We start from the raw sequence: 24,614 nt of genomic DNA, 5'->3' as shown, positions 1-24,614 counted from the left end.
CGAAATTAAAATATCCGTAATAAATATATCCAGTTATGGCTGTCTTTATTCACTGAGCTGGCGTCCTGTGCCGGAGTACACAGAAGACGATATATTTCTATGCTGTAAGTGGCATATATAGCGCCCGGCGTCCTTCTCAGGCAAGTATAAGGACAGCTCAGGGGGCCTCCCGCTCAGTACCGGCGCGCAAGATGGCGGCGGACAGGCTGTTCCTGTGGGTTGTTGCCGCTCTGCAAGCGGTAAGCGCGTCCCTGCGGGGGCTTCTCCTGGGGGCTCTCGTCTATTCCCCCTCGTGTGTGGGGCTGGAGCTGGCGGCTCCCGGGGGGTGATGGCGCCTCCGGCTGTGACACGGTGACGTGGCTCCTCGCTTGTTCCGGGTTGTATCCTGCTCCGGCGGCTGCACGGAAGCAGAGTCCGTGACCCCTTGTCTCTGTATCTCGTGCAGTTGTCTGGTCCCGCTGCTCCTGCTCTCTGTTATCAGCCAGGGGTGGTTCCTCACAGCTGATGGGTTGCCATGGCAGCCGGGGGGGGCTATAAACCTCTGTTATTACCCCTGACTCGGGCTGGGCTTCATAGGGGATCAGTAATCTTACTATGTATTGTAGCATCGGAGTATATAGTACAAGCAATGAAATATGTAGGTGGGACAAAAAAACAAAAGGTTTTAGATGATAAAAACAAGTTGAAAGCCCATCCTCCCCCTTAATCTCTATAAAACTAAAGCAATATTAATAACCAAGTACATTCTGTCCGGAGTATAAATGACCCAACATTAAATGCCAGAATTGCCGCTTTTCAGTCACTGCTCCTCTTCCTGAATGATGCAAAGCGATCAACGTATTATGTGTACCCCAAAGTGGCGCCAATAGAAATGTCAACCCGTAAAACCCCTCATACAGCGTCACTGACAGAAAAGATGCGCATATCTGAGGCTGGCAACATAGACCACTTTGTTATTTTTATTTTTTACAAATTGCTGATTTTATTTTTATGGCAATTTAAAAAAAATAAATTGTACCGACCTGAAGAATCGTTTTACCGTCCCGTCCCCCCCCATGTGGAATTTTTGCTTCTTTTTGATTTTATTGTATGGCGAAATGAATGGTGTCATTCAAAACTACAACTCATCCCACAAAAAGCAAGCCCTCATAGGAATGTCGATGGAGAAATGACAAACGTGAAAATTGGTTGTTACATTTAGGAGATAACTGTTGGTTTGTCCAGTTTCTCTCTACCAGGGCATCGGGGCACATCTCACTAGGTGGGCACAGTCAGGTGGACTGGGGGTGAGATGTACTGGAGCATTTAGGGCCTCTAATGAGGACTGCACATAACATTCATCTCGTTGGGTGCAGCCTGAGACCTGGGTGCTCTGTACATGGCATTCTGGATAACAAGCGATGGAAATATTGAGCTGGTAATACCAGGATAAATACAAAGTCGTTACCACTGGAAGAGAAATCATCGCAGGGTCCATGTTGTGGATGTTTAGTATGAACAGTCGCTATGGTCGAGCATCTATTCCTCTTCTCTATAAGTGATAAAGGGGTTGTGTACCCCAGGGAAAAACTTTTGGCAAGTTATGGAACTTTTAGCTTGTAATGTGTACACTGTAGGTTTCGCCTCTACTAGCTGGTTTGAGTGGTCATCATGTGACTGTAAGTAGGCCACTTTATATTTGCTGTGGTGGATCACTCACTCAGCTGCACACGGAGGTAGACACAGGTACGCTGTCTCTTTAAACTTCTTGTTGGTTTATTAAAGAAGTTGTCCACTATTTTTTCATTGAGGATAGGGCATCAATGTTTGATCGGCCGGGGTCCCGCACCCCCTCCGAACAGCTGGTATCTGTGCCGGCAGTGGCTGCCTGCTGGAAGTACTTTCCTGCAGTGCTTGGCCGTCTAGCTGTAGTGGCCGCCGAGGGTTACTGCACATCCGCCACCTATTCAATTCAATGGGAGGCGAATGTGTAGTACCCTGCAGGGCCTCTACAGCTAGACGGCAAAGCACCGCAAGTAAATACTGGCGGACACCGATAACAGCTGATCGGCGGGGGTGCCGAGTTTGGAACCCGGCCGATCAAATATTGATGCCCTATCCTAAGGATAGTAGGAATAACCTTAGCACTCGAGAGTATGTTCAAGTAATGAAAATTTATTGCAGTCCTAAGGATAGGGCATCAATGAAAAAGTAGTGGACAACTTCTTTAAAGTGCGGCATAAACCAACATTGAGTCCATAAAAGTAAAACAAGGCCCATTGGGCAAAACAAAATGGTATCACAAAGCACAGTAGCGGGGATCCACCTGCTCAGAGTTCAGGATAGCTCCACAGACACAGATCTGGAGTTACTCTCGCCAGACCTACTGAACACTGAATGCCTCAACAGGCAGAGTATTTAAACCCCAGACCACATCCTGGGGTGGAGATATGGTGAACGACCTCCCACCCGTTCTATAATTGTTCACAAAAAATCTGGCCCATTACAAATTACTGATTAACCCTCTCAGCACATAACATGCAGGAGTAGACTTCCAGGTTTCACATCACTGAAGCAAATGGCCTCAGTGAAACATATCTCCCCTCCAGTACTCTGCCAGTGACTTTGTCACATTGCAGTTGCAAGCTGACTAGCGTCTCATCCACTTCTGTGTTCTGTAAGATGCACTTCTTGCCAAAAGTTTGACCTGAGGTGAAGCAGACCTTTTCACCAGGTAACAGAAACTACATGTTGTGCAGCTATGGCCCCCTTCAGAAGCTCCACAGGCTGGACCTGTTAACAAGCCAGATCAGATCAGGGTTTTCAGTGGCACAAATCTGCAGCAAAACCTAATCTCTGGCAGGAAATCAGCTGCATGAAAAATGCAGGTTTTGCTGCATTTTTTGATGCTTTTTTGTGCATTTTTTTACTGTCCTTCTGTCTCTATTTATGCATGTACATAAAGTTCTGTGGGAAAAAAAAAATATATATTACCCCATTCTATTTTGCCATCAAAAACACTGAAAAAACGCTGATGCAAATTTCTTCAGCATTTTTTTCACCACCCATTTCTTCCTATGGGTGATAGTGATGCTATAGTTTCCAAAAACCCAACCAAGGCACAAAATACGCAGCAAAATAATCAAGATGTGTGAACAGAGAATTCTGGTGTATCATAGATTTTGCTGATCACTACAAAACGCAGCTGAAAATTTACATAAAAATCTGCATAAAAAAAAATGGTGAAAAACCCAACATATGTGAACATAGCCTTACAGTGAACATTTTTGATGCTGCTGGTGGACCAGTCAGACACCGCAAATGCATCTGATCTACAAACTGCCACATAAATTTGTTCCTCAGTTCTAGCATCAGTTTTCCCCTATTGGGGAAAGAGCACCTGATATGTGTGAATTCAGAATTAGAATATACAGTGTTTTCCCTCGTGATCTACAGAGTCTTAAGTCCAAAAAAAAAATCAAAATTTTTGACCGATACATCCTAAAGTCTTACTTTGGTCCAGATTTCATCTGTGTTGCCTCTGTGTGCTCTCTGTTTGAAACCCGGACATGTGAATGAGGCTAAGGCCACGGCCCCACTATCAGTATTTGGTCAGTATTCAGCTCCCACTCCTGAGAAAAAATACTGACCAATTACTGATAGTGGGGCCTTGGCCTTAGCCTGACATGCCCAACAGGGACGACGTACGTGCATAGATTCTTGAGCTTTTATCCACTACTGGTTAGAGACCACTTAACTCTTACGGCCCATGCATAGAACAGATCCATAGTACTTGCACGCATAGACTGCAATGGGGCCATCCTGAGGAAGAAAGGAGGTGGTGCAGCTTCAGTGAAAAGCAAATCTTTTTTTATTAGGTGTGCATTCAAACTGGTGACAGGTTAAAATGCGAACATCTACTTGTTTCTGGTGCTTAAGAGCCACCCTGACATGATCATGATAAAGGGTGATCTTGGCACCAGAGACACGTAGATGTTTGTATGCACACCTAATAAAAGATTATCTTTTCTGTGAAGCTGGACTTCCTCCTTTCTTCCTCTGATTGGGGCGTACAGGCAGATACGCTCTCCGTGCTCCGGATCACTGCACTTACATGCAACGGTGAGCTGCATTACTTCCTTCAGCCTTCAACTTTATACAGAGGTGTTTCTTATTAATTAATGTCTTGTTCTGTCTTGACCCATATTATAAATATATAAAAACATGGACCTTTAAGGATCCTGTGCACGCAGTTCTGTGCTATCTTTACTTTTCCATTTTTTTTCCCCATCACAAGTCTAATATCTTTTCTTGGAGAAAACAGTGAAAATCTAATCCAAAAAATCCAAGACACGGCTAAAAATCAGTGTTTGTCTTTACATATGAGAAAAATCACTGACGTCACCTTCCAGAAAGTGTGTAAAGATGAACTTTTCACCATATAGATCCTCTAGATTTCCACCCTTTGCATTATGCTGCTTGTCTATCATCTCATGTCTGGCTTTTCTCTGCTCTTTCAGGTATCCGCATATGGAGCTGAGCTGTCCTCGGAGGCCTGCAGAGATGTTGGCTTTTCCAGTAACTTGCTCTGCAGCTCTTGTGACCAGCTGGGGCAGTTTGGGCTGAACAGCATCGAGCCCTTTTGTAGACGGTGCTGCCAGGAAGAGACGCATTTGGAATCAAGAAAAGTAGGTGTTTAATATACTTCACTAGCCTCTTTCCACTATGGCCAGTCATCGTTGTGTTTTTTGTTTTGTTTTTTTCACTTTAGTCTTTCATCGCAGTCATCATTTTGTCAACTTTGCTATATGAGGGCTTGCGGTTTTGTCTTTTTTTTTTTTTTTGTAAACCACTCAATCCGCATTAAACATGTTTGCGTGTTCTAGCTGTAAAAAAGTGGACGTCTAAATGAGGCCTGAGTTCACAAGAGGACTTGATCATAAAATCTTTCAGTAGTTGGCGTAGTGCAATATTTTTGTATTCCACCATATAGTTACATAAGTTGAAAAAAAGACCTAGGTCCATCAAGTTTAACCTTCCTCCACCAATTGTACATTTTGTCTAATTTAACTGTAACCCACAATGTTATGTGTATCGAGGAAATCATCCAGCACTTTTTTGAAAGCTGCTGTAGTGTCGGCCATTACTACCTGTTGTGGTCCGGCATTCCCCAGCCTGACTGTAAAGAATCCTTTCCTATTTAACTGCCAGAATCGCCTTTCTTCCACCTGTAATGAGTGCCCCCTGGTCCTTAATATGGTCTTTGGAAGGAATAAGTCATGTGCCAGTACTTTATATTGACCACATATATTTGTACATGTTAGGCTATGTGCCCATGATGCAGAAATGCTCCCGATTTTTCCTGAGCGTTTCTGCATCTCCCTGGCAGAAAAAAACGGATGCGGATTGTGCGTGCGAATTGTACATGCGTTTTCCTGCCAGGGACGTGCGGATGTGAAGCGTTCTTCACTTGCATTTCCGCATGCGGGTTGTCAAGCGCTTTCCAAGCGATTTTAGCATCACTTGGAAAGTGCTTGACAACTTGGTCACACTATATAAATCCATGCAACCGGCATGGATTTATATAGTGTGACCGAAAGAATGGTAAAAAATTATACTTGCCTTCTGATGGCCCCCGGTGTCTTTGTCCTGGCTTGCTGGCAGCTCGCAGTAGATTTAAGGACCTGCCGACGTCAGCGTTCGCGTGACCCGTCACATGACTAAATGACGTCAGCGCAGGTCCTTTAGTCTACCGCGAGCCGAGACAAGGACACCTGCGGCCATCAGAAGGTAAGTATAATATATTATTATTATTATTATTATTATTATTATTATTATTATTATTATTATTTATTTATTTTTTTTTATTTTTTTTTTTTTTTTTTTTTTTTTTTACACAGGTTCTATGGTACCCAGGTCCGGAGGAGAGCCTCCTGTCCTCCACACCCGGGTACCATCCGCACATTGAAATGCATGTAATCCGCATGTACAGATCCAGTAATGCGGATTACATGCTTTCCAATGCAAGTCAATGGTGGCGAAAATGCCGAGCTTACGCTAAATAATTGGTAGGGCTGCGGACTTTTCCGCAATGATAATCCGCAGCGGAAATTTCCGCAGCATGTGCACTGCACATGCGGATTATCATTGGGGAACATGGCAGGCCTTCTACTAAGCGTTTCTGCAACGAAATTTCCGCTGCTTAAACGCATAATGGGCACATGGTCTAAATGAGATTCCCCCTCTGAGGCGTCTTTTTTTCTAAGCTAAACAAGCCCAACTTTTTCAGACTCTCATCATATGAGAGGCCTTCCATCCCTTGCAATAATCTAGTTGCCACCTTTGAACGGACTCTAATTTCTGAATATCCTTTTTAAAATGTGTAGCCCAAAACTGGATCCCATATTCTAGATGTGGCCTCACCAGTGATTTATAAAGGGGTAACAGTACATTTGGATCATAGGATTTTATCTTTTTATACACCCTAAAATCTTGTTTGCCTTTGCGGCTGCTGCTTGACATTGAGTACTGCTGCTCAGTAGCATCATTGTATTGTCCGGGCCTGACATTTTGATAACCTGTTCTATGGATAGTTTATTAATATAACATTAGGGAGAGGGATCAGATGTGAATTTACCACCAATCATCCAGTACCTGATTTGGCAGCAGCTGAATGTAAGCGATGTACAGAGTAAAGCACACCAGCCATGTAATACTTTCTAGTGGTCTTTGCCGAGTGCTACCATTGCTACTGACTGTGACATTTAAGGGGTTACACTACCAGGATCAAAGTAGGTTGTAGGTGGGTTTCATCTGTTCAAATTCTGTGACTGCCCAATACAACTCCTTCGGTTGTGTACGTGTGTCTGATGTCAGAAAGGGGTGAAACGATGTTGCCACCTAAAATGTGTTCTGCTCAGTGGCAGATAGCTCAGTTTCCGTATAGACTGTGGGGGCATAATTGTTCTTGTAATACTTGTAAGACGTGCAGGCTTGTTTGGCTTGTCAATATAATATTGAGGTGGAAATAGAGAAAATAGTACCAGCTCACCCGGGCTTATTTCGTCTGAAGCAAGGAATCCAAGGGACTACATGGTAATTGCAGAGAACAACAGGAAGAGTAATCCAGCTTCATAAAAAAAAAAAAAAATAATATCCAAAATGTATTTCCAAAGCAGCTAAAAATAGTAAAAAAAAAAAAAATCCATCATGGGTAGAGCAAACGCTTTTCGAACACTCAATGCGTTCTTTTTTAGAGATCTGAAAAAGACTGCCTTGAGCGTTCGAAATGCATTTACTGTACCTATGATGGATTTTTACTATTTTTTGCTGCTTTGGAAATAAATTTTGGATATTTTTTATGAAGCTGGATTACTCTTCCTGTTGTCCCCTTAGAAATAGAAACCTCAGATTTCTCTCCAGCCAATAATAGTTAAGTGTTTCAAGCTGTAACACAGAGTTGCCTTCTTAAAGATCTCCATAGTAAAGCTACCTGGCCATGATGTCTCTAATAAGCGGACACTGTTTTATTATAACAGAAATTGACATTGGGTCCTAGTGGAGCGGGAAAGAACTACACAATTACCCCAAACCATGGAACCACATCTTACTTTTGTTATCCTTCGCATTTTAAACATTTTCTAGAAATACCCCCACCGAGCATGAGTTTTGAAAGACTTGTAAAAAAAAAAAAAGCTGGTGTGCCGAAATCTCTATATTTACCAACAGCCGTGGACAAAAGTTTTGAGACTGACCCGAATTTTGGTTTTCAGAGTTTTCTGTTTCAGTGTTTCTATGGTCACTGATGTACAATATCATCGTCTCACAAGTTTTTACACTTTTATTGACCAATACATCAAGTTTATGCACAGACTAAATAATTGCTGTGCTGACACTTATTTTTTTTCGTAAGACTTTTGTCCCCGGCAGCTGAAGGAGCTTCTGGGCCAAATCCTGACTGATAACCCATTCTTGTCTAATCAGTGCTTGGAGAGTATCACAAGTTCTACGTTCTGTTTGTCCACCCACATTTTGAGGATTGATTTCAGGTTCTCAATGGGATTGAGATATGAGGAGTTTCTTGGCCATGGATCCAAAACGTCAATCTTTTTCACCCAGCCACTTGATTATCACTTTTGCCTTGTGACATGGTCTCCACTATGCTACAAAAAGCATTGTTATCACCAAATTGCTCCTGAAGCATTGAGAGAAGTTGCTCTTGGAGGATGTTTATATCCTGTCCTTTATTCATGGCAGCGTTCTTAGGCAAAATTGAGTGAGCCGACTGATTTTGGTTGAAAATAAATGCTACACATTAATGGTGTCGGGATACTTTAATGTTGGCATGACATAGCATTCATGGTAGCTCCCACCTTTTCTTCTCCCTACAATCATTCTTCATCAGGTTCTCTTCAGTCCAATTTGTACTCCATGCAGAATGTCAGCCTTCGCCTCACTGTGCATGCAGACGTGCTGACTCCTGCCATCCCAGAGCAAGCTCTGCACTGGTGCTAAATCCTCTTTTGGAGATGATCATGGCGCTTGCTGAATTTTCTTGACCCTCTCAATAAAGCTCTAAATGATCTGAAAAATTGTTTATTTTGGGCAATATTATAAGTGGCAATGTCCTTGGCTGTAAAGCTGTTTTGAAAGCAATGATAACTTCACATTTCCTTGGAGGTGACAATGATTTAAAGTACCAGCCCCCATTTTAAAGCAACCAATGTGCTTTTCTAATTCAGTCAGCAAGACCGAGTGATATTTGCTGCCTAGTCCTCATTAACCCTTTTTTTCTGGACTGCCAAGATCACTGAAATGATGTAAGCGGGTCACTTTGTGACAGGTCAGAAAATCAGTGGAAATGTTGATTTTTGTGATTTAGTTAATTTAAATAGCAAGAAGTGACTTCAATTTTTTTGCAATTCATGTGATCACTCTACTTGAAAATGTAGAGTTAAAGCAAGTTGCCACTTATAAAAACTGAGACGGCAACCTGTGAAAAACAAAATGTCATTCTCAACTTTTGACCACGGCTGTACTGGCTAGCAGCAAGCAAGGACTGCTGCAATTCTTATGCTTGAATTCAGCCTAACGGTGGCCACACACATTAGATAATAGTTTAGTTGAACAAACAATTGGCAAACTATCACAAGTAGCCATGCACATTTCTTTGCATATTGCCCTTTACGGTCATCCATCCTGGCCATATTTCTTTCAATGAAGGTTTGTAGATGAAGGCTGTTTCACACTTCAGTAGTGCACCCTCTGGAACCAGGTGTCAGACAACCATTGATCTCCTACTATGTATAGGGGTAGGTCATTAGTACAAAGTTAGTGGACAACCCCTCTAAAGCTACCAATTTAAACTCTGCAAAACACTGTGTAAATCCAGCCCATTGCTACGATTCCCTGTAGAAGAAATGTCTGACCAGTCACAGCTTTAAGTGCTGGACACCCATTTATCTGCTAAACTTCAAAAAGATTATAGCCATTCAGTCTGTTTCATTGTTTCACCAGGTGAGAGTAGGGAGTGAAGATTTCTACATTGGCCCTTTTTTAAGGGGGTTGTCTAAAACGAGAAAACCGTTCCACTGGACTCCATGTGGTGTTGCAGCCATGCTCCATTTTCTTAAGTCCCTTCTTGTATCTGTCTAACGCTGCTTTTCTTTCTTTTCTCACTACCTGTTGGATCCATCTCATTGCGGATTTTGCATGGTAATTTGATTCTGGCTCTGACCTTTTCTCTTGGACTACAATCACACATCCGTGTGTCACTGTTCATGATTTACAAACCTGCTGAACTCATCAGCCTCAAAGACAGATATGAGACTTGAGAAACCTGAGGTCGATCAGGTCCTCTGATCAGTCCGTACTCTGATTGCAACACATGAATGTGTGATTCCGGCCTAATGTGTGGGGATAAATCTGTTCCGCGTACAGGCTCATGTAGTTTTTGTACTGTGCCATCAGATGAACTAAGGCGCATAGTGCTTATGGCGTCCTCTTCATAAAGATGTTGGTGTACACTCACTACTGCTGAAGACTCACAGCAGTGGTTACTCTTCTCAGCGGTCAAGCTGGTCAACCTCTTCACGACTTGAATGGCATTGATCTGGTAACTTAATGGTGGCTAGCGCATGTGTAGAGAAGCGAGGCTTACTGGCCTCTACTTCATCTTCACATGTGTCGGAAGCTGATGACTAGTATGGGTCATCAATATCTGTTCGGTGCGACACCATCACCCCCACTGTTCAGCTGTTATCGCCTCAATCGGTGGGCAGATGTAACCACTGAACAAACATGACTAGCTGCCAGCTACTGCAGATCAGCTCCTTTTCCGAATGAGTGTTGTATTCTCATAGACAATGAATGGAGCAAAGGTGTGCATGCTCCACCTCCGTTCAGAAGGAGCCCTGCAGAGCCCAGCAATCAGTAGTAGGGTATTACTTTAATCTTTATACATACCCATTTTTGATGTGTTCAGGTTTTCTTTTTTTAATGACCTGTGATGTCTTGCACAGATAATGTTCTGAGTACAGTCACAAGTAATCCAATTTCTTCTTTTCCAGGGAGGATTAAAAAAAAAAAATCTTAACATGTTTTCCACTTTGCATGCTTCATTCTACGGTGTGTAAAGCGATGAGTTGGAGGTGACAATAACTGAATGACATTATATCAGCTCCAGCAATAATCAGCTTTTTAAAAGCACAGACTTATTTATCTGGTCATACAAAAGTAATGCAGAGACTCGGATGCGAGCGCTGTATAATCATGGCCATTTGCCCAGCAATTTCCTTCTATTATATTTTATAGTCCATAACCTTAGGGATTGTTTGTGTGCATATAATGCAGATGAACCATTGTCTGTATGTAGCTAATGGACAGAACGAGGTTGTTACACTCCATCCTCACAAAAGACGTATGCTGATAATTCTTCATCATTAAAGGAGTTGTCCACTACTTTTTCATTGATGCTCTGGGGTCCCGCACCCGGCACCCCCGCTTATCAGCGGTTACCGCCGGCCGGAAGTACCTACTTGTGGTGCTTGGCTGTCCATCTGTAGTGGCCACTGTGGGGTACTGCACATCCGCCTCCCATTGAATTGACTAACAGGTGAATGTGCAGTACCCCGCGGCGGCCACTACAGATGGACAGCCAAGCACCGCAAATAAGTCCTTCCAGCCGGCGAAGGCTGGCACCAATAACAGCTGATCGGAGGGGGTGCCGAGTGCGGCACCCAGGCCGATCAAACATTGATGCCCTATCCTAAAGATAGGGAATCAATGAAAAAGTAGTGGACAACTTCTTTAAATGTCTAAACTGAAAGATACTTCCTGTATGTCAAAGTGACAATACTTGAAGGCCATGCATGCTCCTCTGGGAAATTGGATATATAAATTGTCTCTTCAGAGAGGAAGAGGACTAGAACTCTAGCGCCACCTATTGGAAGCCTAAAAGTCAATATCGACTCTTTAACGAGCCATAATCTCAATTTGCAGACAGTTTTTTGGGGTGTTACTTCTCATCATTACTAGCCAGGTATGAGATCTGATTTGGCTAGATGAGAGGCTCTGAACTGGGGTCTAAGGAGTAACCTTTTTCCTTGTGGAGAGTGACAAGCCAAGCCTGGCATGTCAGAGTGAGGAGACGTATATGTCATGCATGCTCCTCTGGGAAATTCAATATGCAAATTCTCTTCAGAGAGGAAGAGGATTAGAACTCTAGCACCACCTATTGGAAACTGCGATCCTAAAAGCAAGGCTCCTTTAAAAGGTCTATTGACTTTTAGGATCGCCACTTCCAATAGGTGGCGCTAGAGTTCTAATCCTCTTCCTCTCTGAAGAGACAATTTGCATATTTTAATTTCTGTATGTATAAACACCAAGGACCCAAAAGACACACATCAGAGTATGTTCACATGTAGCGTTTTTGATATTCGTTTCTGGGGTTTTTTGCACCCAGCAAAAATGGATGTATGTTTTTTTTTGTTTGTTTTCGGCTAAGCCTCTTTGATCTCAATGAGGAAAACTGCAGCAAAAACAATTGATGTTTAAAAAAACAACTTGCAAACATGATTTTTCACTTTTTTTTTTTATACTGCATGTGAAAAAAACAGCACAAAAAGGAAAAAACACACAAAACACTGCATAAGAATTTATCGTAAGTGTGAAAAAACTCTATAAAGAAGGTACATTTCATAATGTCCAATTCATGAACATATGGCCACAGTTCTTTTGCTGCAAAAAAATGCAGTATTTTTTCACGCACAAAAAAACCACTGTATGTTAACCCTGAATGGGTTTCCCGGGGCTTTAAAATGAGTGACCCAATCGTTAGGATATGGCATCAGTATTGGATCTGTGGGCATCCAACTCTCGACACCCCTGCTGAACAGCTGATGGTAGGGGTGCATTGTTTCTACACAAACAAAAGGCTCCCTTAGGACCTGTGCACACATAACAATTTGTTGCTTTTTTCTTCTGTGTGGATTTGTTAAACTTGAAGGGTTTCCCGATTCCGGCAAAGTGAATGAGAATCCTGAAGTCTCGTGCACACGTTGCTTATTTGTGACTTGCAGATATAAATCTGCTGCATGTCAATTCTTTCAGCATTTTTTCTGCAGATTTCACTCATACTGCAATAGCATTTCAGAGTGCAGCCGTATTGTCTTGGTTATAGTTGCCTGTTTATACGGGAAAGCAAACATTGTGCACAGAAAAGTTATTGGCAGCACCTCATTGCCTTTGGAGAGAAGTGATGGATAGAAGATGACAATAATTGTACATTGCTATGGCTTCTGCTGGGATTTCTACTACTGAGCTCTATAGATCTATGTGAATTGTACTCTGCAGTAATGCCATGTACTGTACTCCATGCATATATCGTGGTGCGCACAGCGGGCTGCCCGATTCTTATGTAAGTGCACAGCATGGGCATAAACTTCTGCAAATCCCCTACAGATGAATGAGAGGGTCACATGTTGTTTGCAGCGATTCTGCGGCACGTGGATCTTCCGTAACACAGAACCTCGGTCTTCTGCTGCCCCTTGTTAATAAATATCGGGCTGGATTATCCGATTCTGGCTCAAAGAAAACCGATTATATTAAAAGCAATTGGGTCCATTGATGGCATGCTGCGATCTGCCTCCTGACTAAATTAGCATATAATTAGGAGATTTCAGAATTTGGGAATAAAATATGCACTTTCTTTTTCCGTAATGCAAATTTTATTTTTGTCTTGTGTGGATACAGCATCCACTCACTGCACAAAATGTGCTCTGCGGGATGTATCAGCCATGGTTTAGTTTGCATAGCGCCATTTTAAATGAATTTGATTGAATTGAATCCCGTCTTTATATTGCCGAGCGCAGCTGTTGACTTCGTGAATATCCTCCTTTATTGTTAGACACAAGTGCACTTGATTATGTCTACAGATCCGATCCCATGCGCAGAATATGGGATTCTTCTGGATCTCGGGGCATCCATAGTGGCTGGAAACACACTTCCACAAAGATGGCTTGTTATAGAGCGACCCTTGTATCTGGCCCCGTGACCTCGCCTGCTCTGTGATGCATCCGCTTAACACGGAGTTACACAAGTTTCCCGCGTTGTTTCACTGCCATCTTTTTCCCCTTCTGTTCAGTTCTTCCTTCATTCCTTCCTGATGGTTTTAGTGATCTGACTGATGAGGACCCCGCTGCAGCTTGTGGCGTCTCATCTGTGCGATATTACAATGCTGGATTGGCGAAATCCACTTCACTAAGAAACCAAGCAAATATCTATTGGATAATCCTTTAAGCTACAGTCTACATCTGTGTGATGCAAGTGCTCCTTGAGGAAATGACCAGCCATCTCGTATAAAACTGCTGAAATTGTGCTCAGTGGACCCCATAATTAATTGCTCTATTAGTAATCTGCATTGTTAGTGTCCTCATACTCGCTCTGTCCTGAGACTGCAGCATACAGTATCCATCTCTCACTGCTGCGTGTAGTAGATGGAGACTACAATATGGAATTCCCCAAAGAAATGATGCAATGTGACTTCACAGCGGAGCTTGGCTAATAGTACACATGAAAAAAACCTATTACAGAAAGGGGAAAAAAGTGGCTAGTGTGTGATATATATATTAATAAAAAATATATAAGTGTATGTGTGCAGCAGGAGGTCCTGTAACACTGTCTATATATAAGCGCCAGGAGAGTACGGCAAGTTGATCTGCAGGGAGGCTCCTAATGGCCATAACTTTAGAGCAATTTTTCACTAAGCTAAGCCCCCCCACAAATATAGCACACTTTTGCTAGTGACTACATTGGCAGTCTAGTAAGCCAAAAGTTTTTTGAAATCACAGTGGCCATCAAAGTTCAGATTGTTTGTTTTAGTGTAAAGCGCACCTGTCAACCAAGGTATCCTTTTAATCAGTGTAATGTCGCCCACCTGACAGTGTATGTAGATTACTGAGCACAATCCTGCTGACAGGTGCGCTTTAATGGTTGTGTTGATGGCTCTAGGTATGATCATGGGTTGCATGGATGCTATGTCTGACAGTTTCTACATATCTGTACAAGTACCAATATTATATGTCTTTAACTACATGGGACATTGTTGTAAAATTAATGCAGAATTTATGTGAAAAATGAGGCACACAGTTTTGGGGTCTTAGTTCCTCACACATCTCTCCATAGTACCACACCTGAATAACCAAAGAACCAACTTGGTGCGAAAGCAAAAAAAAAAAAGTGGCCTGATTTCCTTGACTTTTCAGGCAATGTGTTGTACGCTAACACTCATTAGCGCTGGAGATACCGCTGATGGGATTTCTGTAAGGCTATAGCTGTAAATCTGCTGGTTGTAGCCCCGATACAATGTCTTCCAGCATTAACCTGCTACTTATGTCTCTACAGATGTACGCAGGGGCCATTCTGGAGGTCTGCGGATGAAAACTGGGGAGGTTCCCTCAAGTCCAGGGTAAGGCTGTGATACTATTTCTGCAGTCTCTTCTACATTTGCTGCCAGACTTTCCAGCTCTTTCTTATATTGGGCAGTAAATATTTGGCTGATAAGGTACATTAGGATTTAGTATCCTCGGCAGCCGGAGAGAAACTTAATATTTTACAAATCTGCCGATGCATAGGCCGCCTGTAACTCATATGTTGTCTGCTTGTTGCCTGGCAGCAGGAAAGGATTATCAAGCTGCAGAATTATCAGGAAAGCGGCCTTCCGAAATTTTACGAGCGCGCCTCCCTCCCGCCCCCACTCATCCTGTTATCAATTACCGGACCCTTCATTTGCAGAATTGCAGAGATCTATTATTTGTTGATTTCCATATTGTAAATCTTGAGGATGTGTAATCTATTGCTGGGAAGACTTGGCACGGCGCGGTCTCTTCTGACTATTGCATCTGCCGGCTCCTATTTGAGTTCTTCTCCCCGCTCTTCGCATTAAGCAGAAGGGATGGCTCAGCTGTTCTTGTGTTCTCCAGATCATCACGTTTAAATCAATCACGTACAGAACCACAAGGAAAATCTCTGCTGCACGTGTGAATCCTGAAACAAAAGAGCGCGGCTTTCTATGGGTGCGCTGCGCGTAATGGGAGAAGATTATTCCTGATTGCTGGTTTCATGAAGCAAGTTTTTAAAAATGTGATTCCCGTACCCATTTTGTGCCAAAAAAGCTGGGACGTGGCACTGTTTTTAGTTGAGTATTGAGACCAAGCCATGAGTGGTACTCAAGTGTAATTACCCCTAGGTCTATGCCATCTTTTTTTTATCATGTCCCCAGGATATGCCAGCACACTAGAGGCTGTGTGAGCTGAGGTCATGCAACCCTAATAGACATGCTGTATCCATGTAGACCAGGGGTGGGGAACTTTTTTTTTCTGACAATGGGCAATTCTATATTTATATCATCATTATATGGGCTGAACAAAATCATCAACTTGAAAATCATCCTGCTATTTTTGGTCAAGCAATTAACTCACCCCTAATATTATAGCTGGAGCTGCCTCCCTTTGATGAGACTTGTGATGTTAGGTGGTATTGATGATCTTTCTTCTCGCAAATACTTTTTCAGCTTTGTGTCGGTCTAGAGCACAGTCAAATCTTCTCGATAAGTTTTGTAAAGCACTCCTTGCAGTAAGTTGTTCTGAACACGTGTATTACACTGCATGTCTCCTCAAAGTCGGAAATTCATCGCTGCTCATGTTAACTAGAACTCAAGCAGTGGGAGGCACTGAGACTGCTGTATATACATTACATATATGTTGCTAACTGTGTAAGAAGGCTAATGGATGTTTAGAAAACCCTTGCACAAGTATGTTAGCCCAGCTGAAAACGGTTTGGCTGATTTGAGAAGCTATAAAATTGACCTTCCTTTTGAGCTAGTTGAGAATCTGGAGCATTACATTTGTTTGTTTTATGAAACTCTCAAAATGGGCAGAAAAAGAGAACTTTCATGTGAAACTCGACAGTCTATACTTGTGCTTAGAAATGAAGGCTATTCCATGCGAGAAATTGCCAAGAAACTGAAGATTTCCTACAACGGTGTGTACTACTCCCTTCAGAGGAGAGCACAAACAGGCTCTAACCAGAGTAGAAAGAGAAGTGGGAGGCCCCGCTGCACAAGTGAGCAACAAGACAAGTGCATTAGAGTCTCTAGTTTGAGAAATCGACGCCTCCCAGATCCTCAACAGCTTCATTAAATAGTACACGCAAAACGCCAGTGTCAACGTCTACAGTGAAGAGGCAACTCCGGGATGCTGGCCTTCAGGGCAAAGTGGCAAAGAAAAAGCCATATCTGAGACTGGCTAATAAAAGGAAAAGATTAATATGGGCAAAAGAACACCGATATTGGACAGAGGAAGATTGGAAAAAAGTTTTATGGACAGACTAATCAAAGTTTGAGGTTTTTGGACCACACAGAAGAACATTTGTGAGACGCAGAACAACTGAAAAGATGCTGGAAGAGTGCCTGACGCTATCTGTCAAGCATGGTGGAGGTAATGTGATGGTCTGGGGTTGCTTTGGTGCTGGTAAAGTGGGAGATTTGTATAAGGTAAATGGGATTTTGAATAGGAAAGGCTATCACTCCATTTTGCAACGCCATGCCATGCCCTGTGGACAGCGCTTGATTGGAGCCAATTTCATCCTACAACAGGACAATGACCCAAAACACACCTCCAAATTATGCATAAACTATTTAGGGAAGAAGCAGGCAGCTGGTATTCTATCTGTAATGGAGTAGCCAGCACAGTCACCAGATCTCAACCCCAATGGGCTGCTGTGGCAGCAGCTTGATCGTATGGTGCGCAAAAAGTGCCCATCAAGCCAATCCAACTTGTGGGAGGGGCTTCAGGAAGCATGGGGGGAAATTTCTCAAGATTACCTCAGCAAATTAACAGCTAGAATGCCAAAGGTCTGCAATGCTGGAATTGCTGCAAAGGAGCATTCTGTGACGAAAGCAAAGTTTGAAGGAGAAAATTATTCTTTTATAATAAAAATTATTATTTATAACCTTGCCAATGTCTGGACTATATTTTCTAATCATTTTGCAACTCATTTGATAAATAAAAGTATGAGTTTTCATGGAAACCACAAAATTGTCTGGGTGACCCCAAACTTTTGAACAGTAGTGTACGCCGCGTACGAGATGCAGGGGCTGCAGATTTCTTCTTCTGTGGGATGGTAACACATCGTGCTCTAACTCTGCCCGCTAAGTACGTCCAGACGCTGTGACTTGCCAGCTTCAGGATGAAATACTTCATTGCATGCAACACAGCGTTCAGTAGTGAATGCTGCTCGCATTGAAAGAAGAAATGTAAATGGTCTTTTGGTCCCCGGCAATCTGAGATCTGGAGATAAGCTCTTTGTGGGCAATAAACTGGCCATAGGTTTCCCACCCCTGATGTACAAAATTAAATGCGCAAATAACATACAGCTTTTCTATGGAGGTTTTAAAGCTGCAAAATTTTGTCACAAAGACAGTAGTGAGTTCAATTACATAGTTAGATTATGGAGGTTCAACCATTAAGACCTCTAATGGTAGCGAAAACATTGAATGTGTCCTGTGCTTTCACTTCCCATTGGCAAAGTGAGAATTTAACACATTTTCAACTACCGCTTCCAAGGATGTTGACCATGATCTGATGTAAGAACAAATTATTCTATAATGCAAATGTGATCTGTGTCCTGCTCTGGCTGAGGTATGATGCGATCCCTATGTAGAAAGTAGGTTGATGGCGGTAATTGTAGGTTTGGGGCTTCAGTCTAATGGACAGATGGGCTCTTTCAAAAAGAACGTGTCTGCATGTTTGTACATCTGGAATTAGTGCTCTGACTGATAGGTGCTAGTCCCCCAATTAAAAATGGCATCTAATGAATGGGGAAAAAATGCATAACGTGTGTTTTTGGTTTTTATGTAGCGTTTTTCCTGCCAAGAGACATGTTTTTGATGCAGAAATGTCTGCAGCAAATGCTTAATGTGTGCATATATCATTATATAGTTTTCTATGATTTCATTCAGTATTCTTGTGTAGAAAGCTCTTTAAATGCTGACAAGACTTTTAAATGAACTAAAGGGTTTTTACCGCATTTTTAAATTCTCACCTGTTAATAATGTCCAGCCGTCCAAAACAATGAATGGAGCTGCAGATCACCCTCCTCTGAAATGGTGGGGGTCCAATCCCTCAAATTCCCAGCTTTCTATGATATGAATGTTATCAACTCTTTTAGTCCTGCTCAGAATGGTCATGGGAAGCTGGACTTTCTTGTTTTCGTGACAGCATTTAAACTGCTTCTAATAGAAAAATAGGAAAAAGCTTTATGATGTGATTTACATTATATGGTGCCTTAAGGAGTATTTCTTATATCAGACAGACTTCTTATAGAACGTGCTTGTGTAGTTTGACGCTAAGAAAAGTCTGAGTCTGATTCATTAAGACTTGTGTTGCGCCTGCCAGTCTTAATGAAGAGTTAGGCTGGAGATTGATGCGCCAAAGACTGGAATATCATTTCTGCCGTAAAATGCTGCCAATCTTCCAGAATTTGATGGGCTGGCATAGCCACACCCCTCCCGCCTTGCCTCCCGCACAGCTCCGCCCATTTTGGCATAGCGGTTTCAAAGTAACGTGAAGGCGTCAAGTCGCAAAATTTTGCAACTTTTGTAGTGTTTTATGCCATTTTTCTGGTGAAAACACTTTGAGGAATCTGGGCCTAAATCTTGTTTTAATAGCTTTAACTTATTCATCGGTTCATTGATTTCAAAGGTTTTTTTTTTAGAAAATAGAAGTGTTTTTTTTGTTTGTTTTCTTTTAACATTTTAATGTCTTGTGTTTCAGCTTTTGTCAGGAGTGACAAGCCCAAGCTTTTCAGGGGCCTGCAAATCAAGGTATGAATTGGCCTAGACTGCCTATACTTCACGGTTGTGATTCTAAATAGGTTTTCCAAGGGGATAAAAACTTACATTTAAATGAATTCGGACTGATTTCTTTAAAAAAAAAAAAAACACAGTAATCCCTCGTGGCTCCTATTCTGATGCTTACTTGATCTCCTAGTGGTCCCTACGTCCAGGTCCTGATTCAACATACTGGAAATGCCTGCTAAGCCAATCACTGACCGCAGCAGTGACTCTCCTCAGCCAGTTCTTAGCTAACCAGGAATTTCCAGCTATCTTTGGTGTGTTGAGACGGGACCAGGGTGTAGAAATCAGCGGGGTTCAGGTAAGTGTTGGAACGGTGAGGGTGAGTATTGCTACTTATTCTTTTTATTACTTATAGCATTCTGATTCTTTTTTTTTTTTATAATTTTTAACCTCTGAACAATCCCTTTTTAAGAGAAGTTGCTGAATTTTTATGAAGAATTCCACTATAAATTGCAGTGGACAGGGCAAGCTCTGTATAAACTTTGGATGTTATCCTTTTTTCTGCTTTCGTTTCCTCCAGAAATAATTACTGTAAAGCAGAAATGTTGTCTTTGTTTTCTCCTGAGCTGTGTAACCCGCGCTTCTCTTCTCCTGTTTCAGTATGTGCGTGGCTCCGATCCTATACTAAAGCTGCTGGATGACAACGGGAACATCTCTGAAGAACTGAGCATCACCAAATGGAACACGGACAGCGTGGAAGAATTCCTGAGCGAGAAGCTGCACCGCTTATAATTGCTCATACATATCCCAACCCTGCTCTCAGACTGTACATCCTTCCTTAGTGTCACATATTCTGCTGGGTATCTTCCATATTGATCATGTAGCCACCCTGACTTTCCCCTAGAACGACTGTGGTTACATTTGTCTTGACATCAAGTCAAGATGTGAGTTTTGTATCACTGATTTTTACTGAATTTCCTTTATAATTTTGTTTGTTGCTGAGGAGCAAGTGACAATGACCTGCCACTGAGGAGCAAATAAAGAGCAACTTACAGAATTGTAAATGGCAATGGGGCAAACCATAGACCAGCGTTCCCCCAACTTCTGTCCTTAAGGCCCACCAACAGGTCATGTTTTCAGGATTTACTTAGAATTATTGCCTTTGCCGATGATGGACTTACCACCTGGGCAATACTATCACCTGGGCAATATTAAGGAAATCCTGAAAAACTAAACCTGTTGGTGGCTCTTGATGACCGGAGTTGGGGAACACTCCCATAGCCTGAACACCGGTGTCTGTTATCATGACTGTCTGGTCTGACCAGACCCTTAAAACACAGATTGCAGAATTGTGTCCTTGCCATCATTGGAACAAGAGAGATTATGTAGCCCAGTATGTCTACTGTTTGGACCCTGGTCAGTCCTGGCATTTGTGTGGCCCTGTAAATGGGTTTTTTATGCAATCTACCCATACAAGGGGCATTCATTAAAGATTTCCCCTAACCCACTTCCTGTGGACTGACAATGAAACTTGGCACAGTTATTAGTCCTTCTCTACATAGGTGCCACCTAGGGACACACACTTTTCCCATCTCTTTTAAGCAACTGTAAACACCTCGCTTGTAGAAATCAACAGGTTGCTCCAAAAGTCACGTTGTGAAATCAGAGTGTCATCATCTGGAAAATGCTTGCCCTTCAAAAATAACTTCATTTTTGGAAAGAGGTGGAAGTCCGATGGTGCGAGGTTGGGTGAATAAGGGGGATGCGGTAGAATTTCAAAGCCACAGGAGCATGCTTCCATTTGGGCAACATGTGAGTTGTGAACTGGTGTATTGTCTTGCAGAAGGTGGACACCTTTGGTGAACATGCCACATCTCTTGGTTTTGATGGCCTCTCGCAATTTCTGCAGCAGTGAAGCATAGTAGGCCCCAGTGATCATGGTACTCTTTGCTAGGAAATCCATCAATACTACTCTGTGCTAGTCCCAAAATACTGTGAGCATTCCCTTTCCTGGTTGGGCACATGCTTTCTTTGGAGGCGGTGAGTCATGATGCTTCCATTACATCAACTGGACTTTAGTCTCAGGATCATAGTGATGGACCCAGCTTTCACCCTGTATGATCAGTCTATTTAAAAAGTCCTCCTGGTTTTCATGGCACATCGTCAATAGAGCCTGTGAACATTCAATTCATTCCTGCTTCTGGAAAGGTGTGAGCAGCCGGGGAACGCAGTGAGCGGATACCTTATGCATGTGAAGATGGTCTTGGATGATTTTTCTCCACGGACACCACACTAATCTTGACATTTTGGGCGAGGTGGTGAATTGTTACGCGGCGATTTTCCAAAATGGCGACCTCCACTTGCTGGATGGTGTGTTCAGCAATAGCAGAGTAGAGTCGACCTGGAATTGGAGCTGTTTGCACCAAAGTCTGACCACATTTCAATTGATGATGCCAGTTCTTGCCTACATCATATTTTGGGGAATCCTCACCATAAACCTCTTTCATCTCATTGAACGTCTCTTTTGGTGTGCGGCCTTTCAAGTAAAGGAACTTGATGACTGCTCTGTATTCCACTGGATCCATTATCAAACCTCACACCACTTCAGCACCTGCAAAATCAAGATGTTTATCAGTTCTGAGTTGTAAATTGGCACGTAACCTATAGAGACTTATATCATTACACATGTGAAGTTTCAGCGTCCTGTGATAAATAGAAGTAGGTCAGGGGAAATATTTAATGAATGCCCCTCATATCTATACATAATCAAGAAGCACAAATTCCACTTCCAGGGACCTACGCCGATATCGCTTGTAGACTGGAGTATGACTTTATACATTTCTTATAGACGTCCCATGTCTTATTGTTATGAGATTATGAATCCATTAGGAGACAAGCCTTTGCATTCTGACACTTGTAGTCCCACTAATCTACTGATCCTAGATGAGAACTCTGCATTTGTAATGTATCAGTCCAAACCACAACTTCCTTTGACCATTGAACTTCACTAATTGTTTTTTTTTTTGCAGGATTAAATAGGTTTGATGAGAAAACATGGCTGATTTCTTGACGTTTAGCCACTCTTTCCCATTGGCTGTGGAGAGTTTTGCAGCTTTGCCTCATTCACTTGATGGGGCTGATCTGTAATTCTTAAGAGCCCAAAGACTGAAGCTGTAAGAAAGCTGCCATGTTTTCTGATCTCATAGATGTAAAGGGGTTTTACCATTTATAGGTGGGACATGCCTTTCCTTTATGATCAGTGGTGGTCCAGACCCTGAGAATGGAGGGGTGCAGTACTGCTTCCTTTTCTAGTTAGCCATGCACAGTAACTCTTTTGCACAGCATCTTCTTCATTCTCAAGGTTGTGGGGGTCCAAGAAGTCCTATCCATATGGAAACCCCCTTTAACTCTAGCCCAGCAATGAACACGAGTATAAAGGACACATCAGTCGCACCCATAGATATAACTTTGTTGAACGCACATCTAATAATTACATTATAATTACGAAACTGACTTTATTGGCCCAATAATCTGAGTCATTTCCAAACCCATCCCTGAGGCAGAATCATTAGAATTATAACAATGGCTTTCATTTATGATCTGTGCAATGAACTAGGGCATCATAAGCGTGGTGTGGTCTCCATTACATGGGGATTAGATCACATTTGATTGAGTTATTGGAGAGAAAAAAATGCTAATTTGTAATCTTTCTATTTGGCACAAGTTAAAGCCTATTTGATGGATGTCACCACGACCTCTAGTGCCCCTTTTTTTTTTTTTTTTTTCTTTTCGTATGCATTTTGTATCTGAGATTTTTTTTCCTTTTTTTTGTAGCTTTTATTTACAGCATCTTGCCGGATGCTGAAAGGACATGTTGTTTAGTGATGATGAAAGGGCTCCGTTCACTGCATTAGATGTGACACATTAGGGTCATGCACTTTTGTGAAGACTACACAGAAAACCTTCATAAGGCTTGTGGATGTCTGATGTGCCGTGCCTTGTACCCCCATGTTGAGCGCTGCTGCTTTGAATAGGAGTTGAGGAAAGATTGACATGTTGATGATGGAAATATTTCAATAAAAAAATGAACCTCTAGAGTCTTGCCTTTTTTGCCTCACGGGTGTAGATCACTGATGGTGACATTATGGCAAATATACAATGACGACTGGTCAGACGTCTGTCGCTCCTGATGGCTCCAGTATATCTGATTATTGAATGTGAATTCTGCACATATTTCTTAACAGCTGAGCACATGATCTATGAATATTTCCATATTTTGAGACCTTTATTAGGTCATGATTTCATATCCTGTCCCAGAGACATAAGCCAAATTACTGAATACTCAACACTTAAAAGGAATCGCTGCAAAATGTCACCTCCAAAACCTATTACATGCACATGTAGCTCTATGCCTTTCCTCCTTTAATGAGATTTCTACGTTTTATTTGATATGCAAATGAGGCTGAAGTGCTTTGATCTGGTGAAGCACTTACCTGATCAGTGCTGCCTTCTTCTGCTTGATTGACAGCTCCTTTCTGTGTAACTTCAAGCAGAAGGAGGCAGCTGCTGGGCGGGGAATAAGGCTCTAGTGACCAAGGCTTGGGAAGTGCTTCCACTGTGAAAAGCACTTCAGCCTCATTTACATACAGATTTCTCCATAACAGAGGAACGAACTCTCTAGCTAAAGGTATTGCTGGATTGTTCTCTGCTAGAGCTACATGCACATATACATAGTTTGGCAATGGAATCCTACTGACAGTTCCTTTTAAATGGGACTCTGTCAGCACAGGGTCCCTTTAATTTCAAGGTACTCTTCTAGAGGGTATGGGCCAGTGGTGATGCTGCTGCTGCCGCCACCGGTGTGGTAAAAAGAGCACACAAGATTGCAGATAACACCTTAGTGTTTTATTTTCACTGGTCAAACAAACTAGGCTCCATCTATTTAGTGACTTTGTCCACAATGGATGTAGTATAATGAAAGTGTGTTAGGCCAGGTTGCTACCTGCAAAAGACAACCACAAGCAAGTCACAAAAAAGATTAACTGGTTCTGACTTTTTGTGAGTTGCATGTCTCTATCTGAAGGGTTGCAATGTTGCACCACTTGCATTATGGCGGCATTAAACAATCTTTGTGTGACCTGTGTCTTGACCCAAGGTAGCAATGTGGCTTGGGTAGACAACTACTGTATTTCTCCTGACCTCCCCCATAAAAGTACACACAATAGTGAATGGGGAATATGGAGCCATGAGTAAAAGTAAATGAGTGAAAGAGGATCTGGAA

At 42.3% G+C, this 24,614-nt stretch overlaps 1 protein-coding gene across 1 annotated transcript; it reads left to right on the top strand.

The window, feature by feature from the left end:
- Window positions 1-139: 139 nt before the first annotated feature.
- SELENOF (selenoprotein F) lies at window positions 140-23,428 on the top strand. The gene is made up of 5 exons (XM_073643163.1): window positions 140-239; window positions 4,500-4,667; window positions 14,881-14,944; window positions 19,311-19,360; window positions 19,994-23,428. The coding sequence occupies exons 1-5, from the start codon at window positions 192-194 to the stop codon at window positions 20,123-20,125; spliced, it is 462 nt and encodes a 153-aa protein (XP_073499264.1). The 5' UTR covers window positions 140-191; the 3' UTR covers window positions 20,126-23,428.
- The last annotated feature ends 1,186 nt before the right edge of the window (window positions 23,429-24,614 follow it).

The sequence above is a fragment of the Phyllobates terribilis genome, unplaced genomic scaffold (assembly GCF_046119375.1).
Source record: "Phyllobates terribilis strain yellow unplaced genomic scaffold, ASM4611937v1 Scaffold_8__6_contigs__length_399053987, whole genome shotgun sequence".
Taxonomy (NCBI): Eukaryota; Metazoa; Chordata; class Amphibia; order Anura; family Dendrobatidae; genus Phyllobates; species Phyllobates terribilis.
The sequence above is the reverse complement of the archived record's forward strand: the minus strand, read 5'-3'. Positions and strand labels throughout refer to the sequence as shown.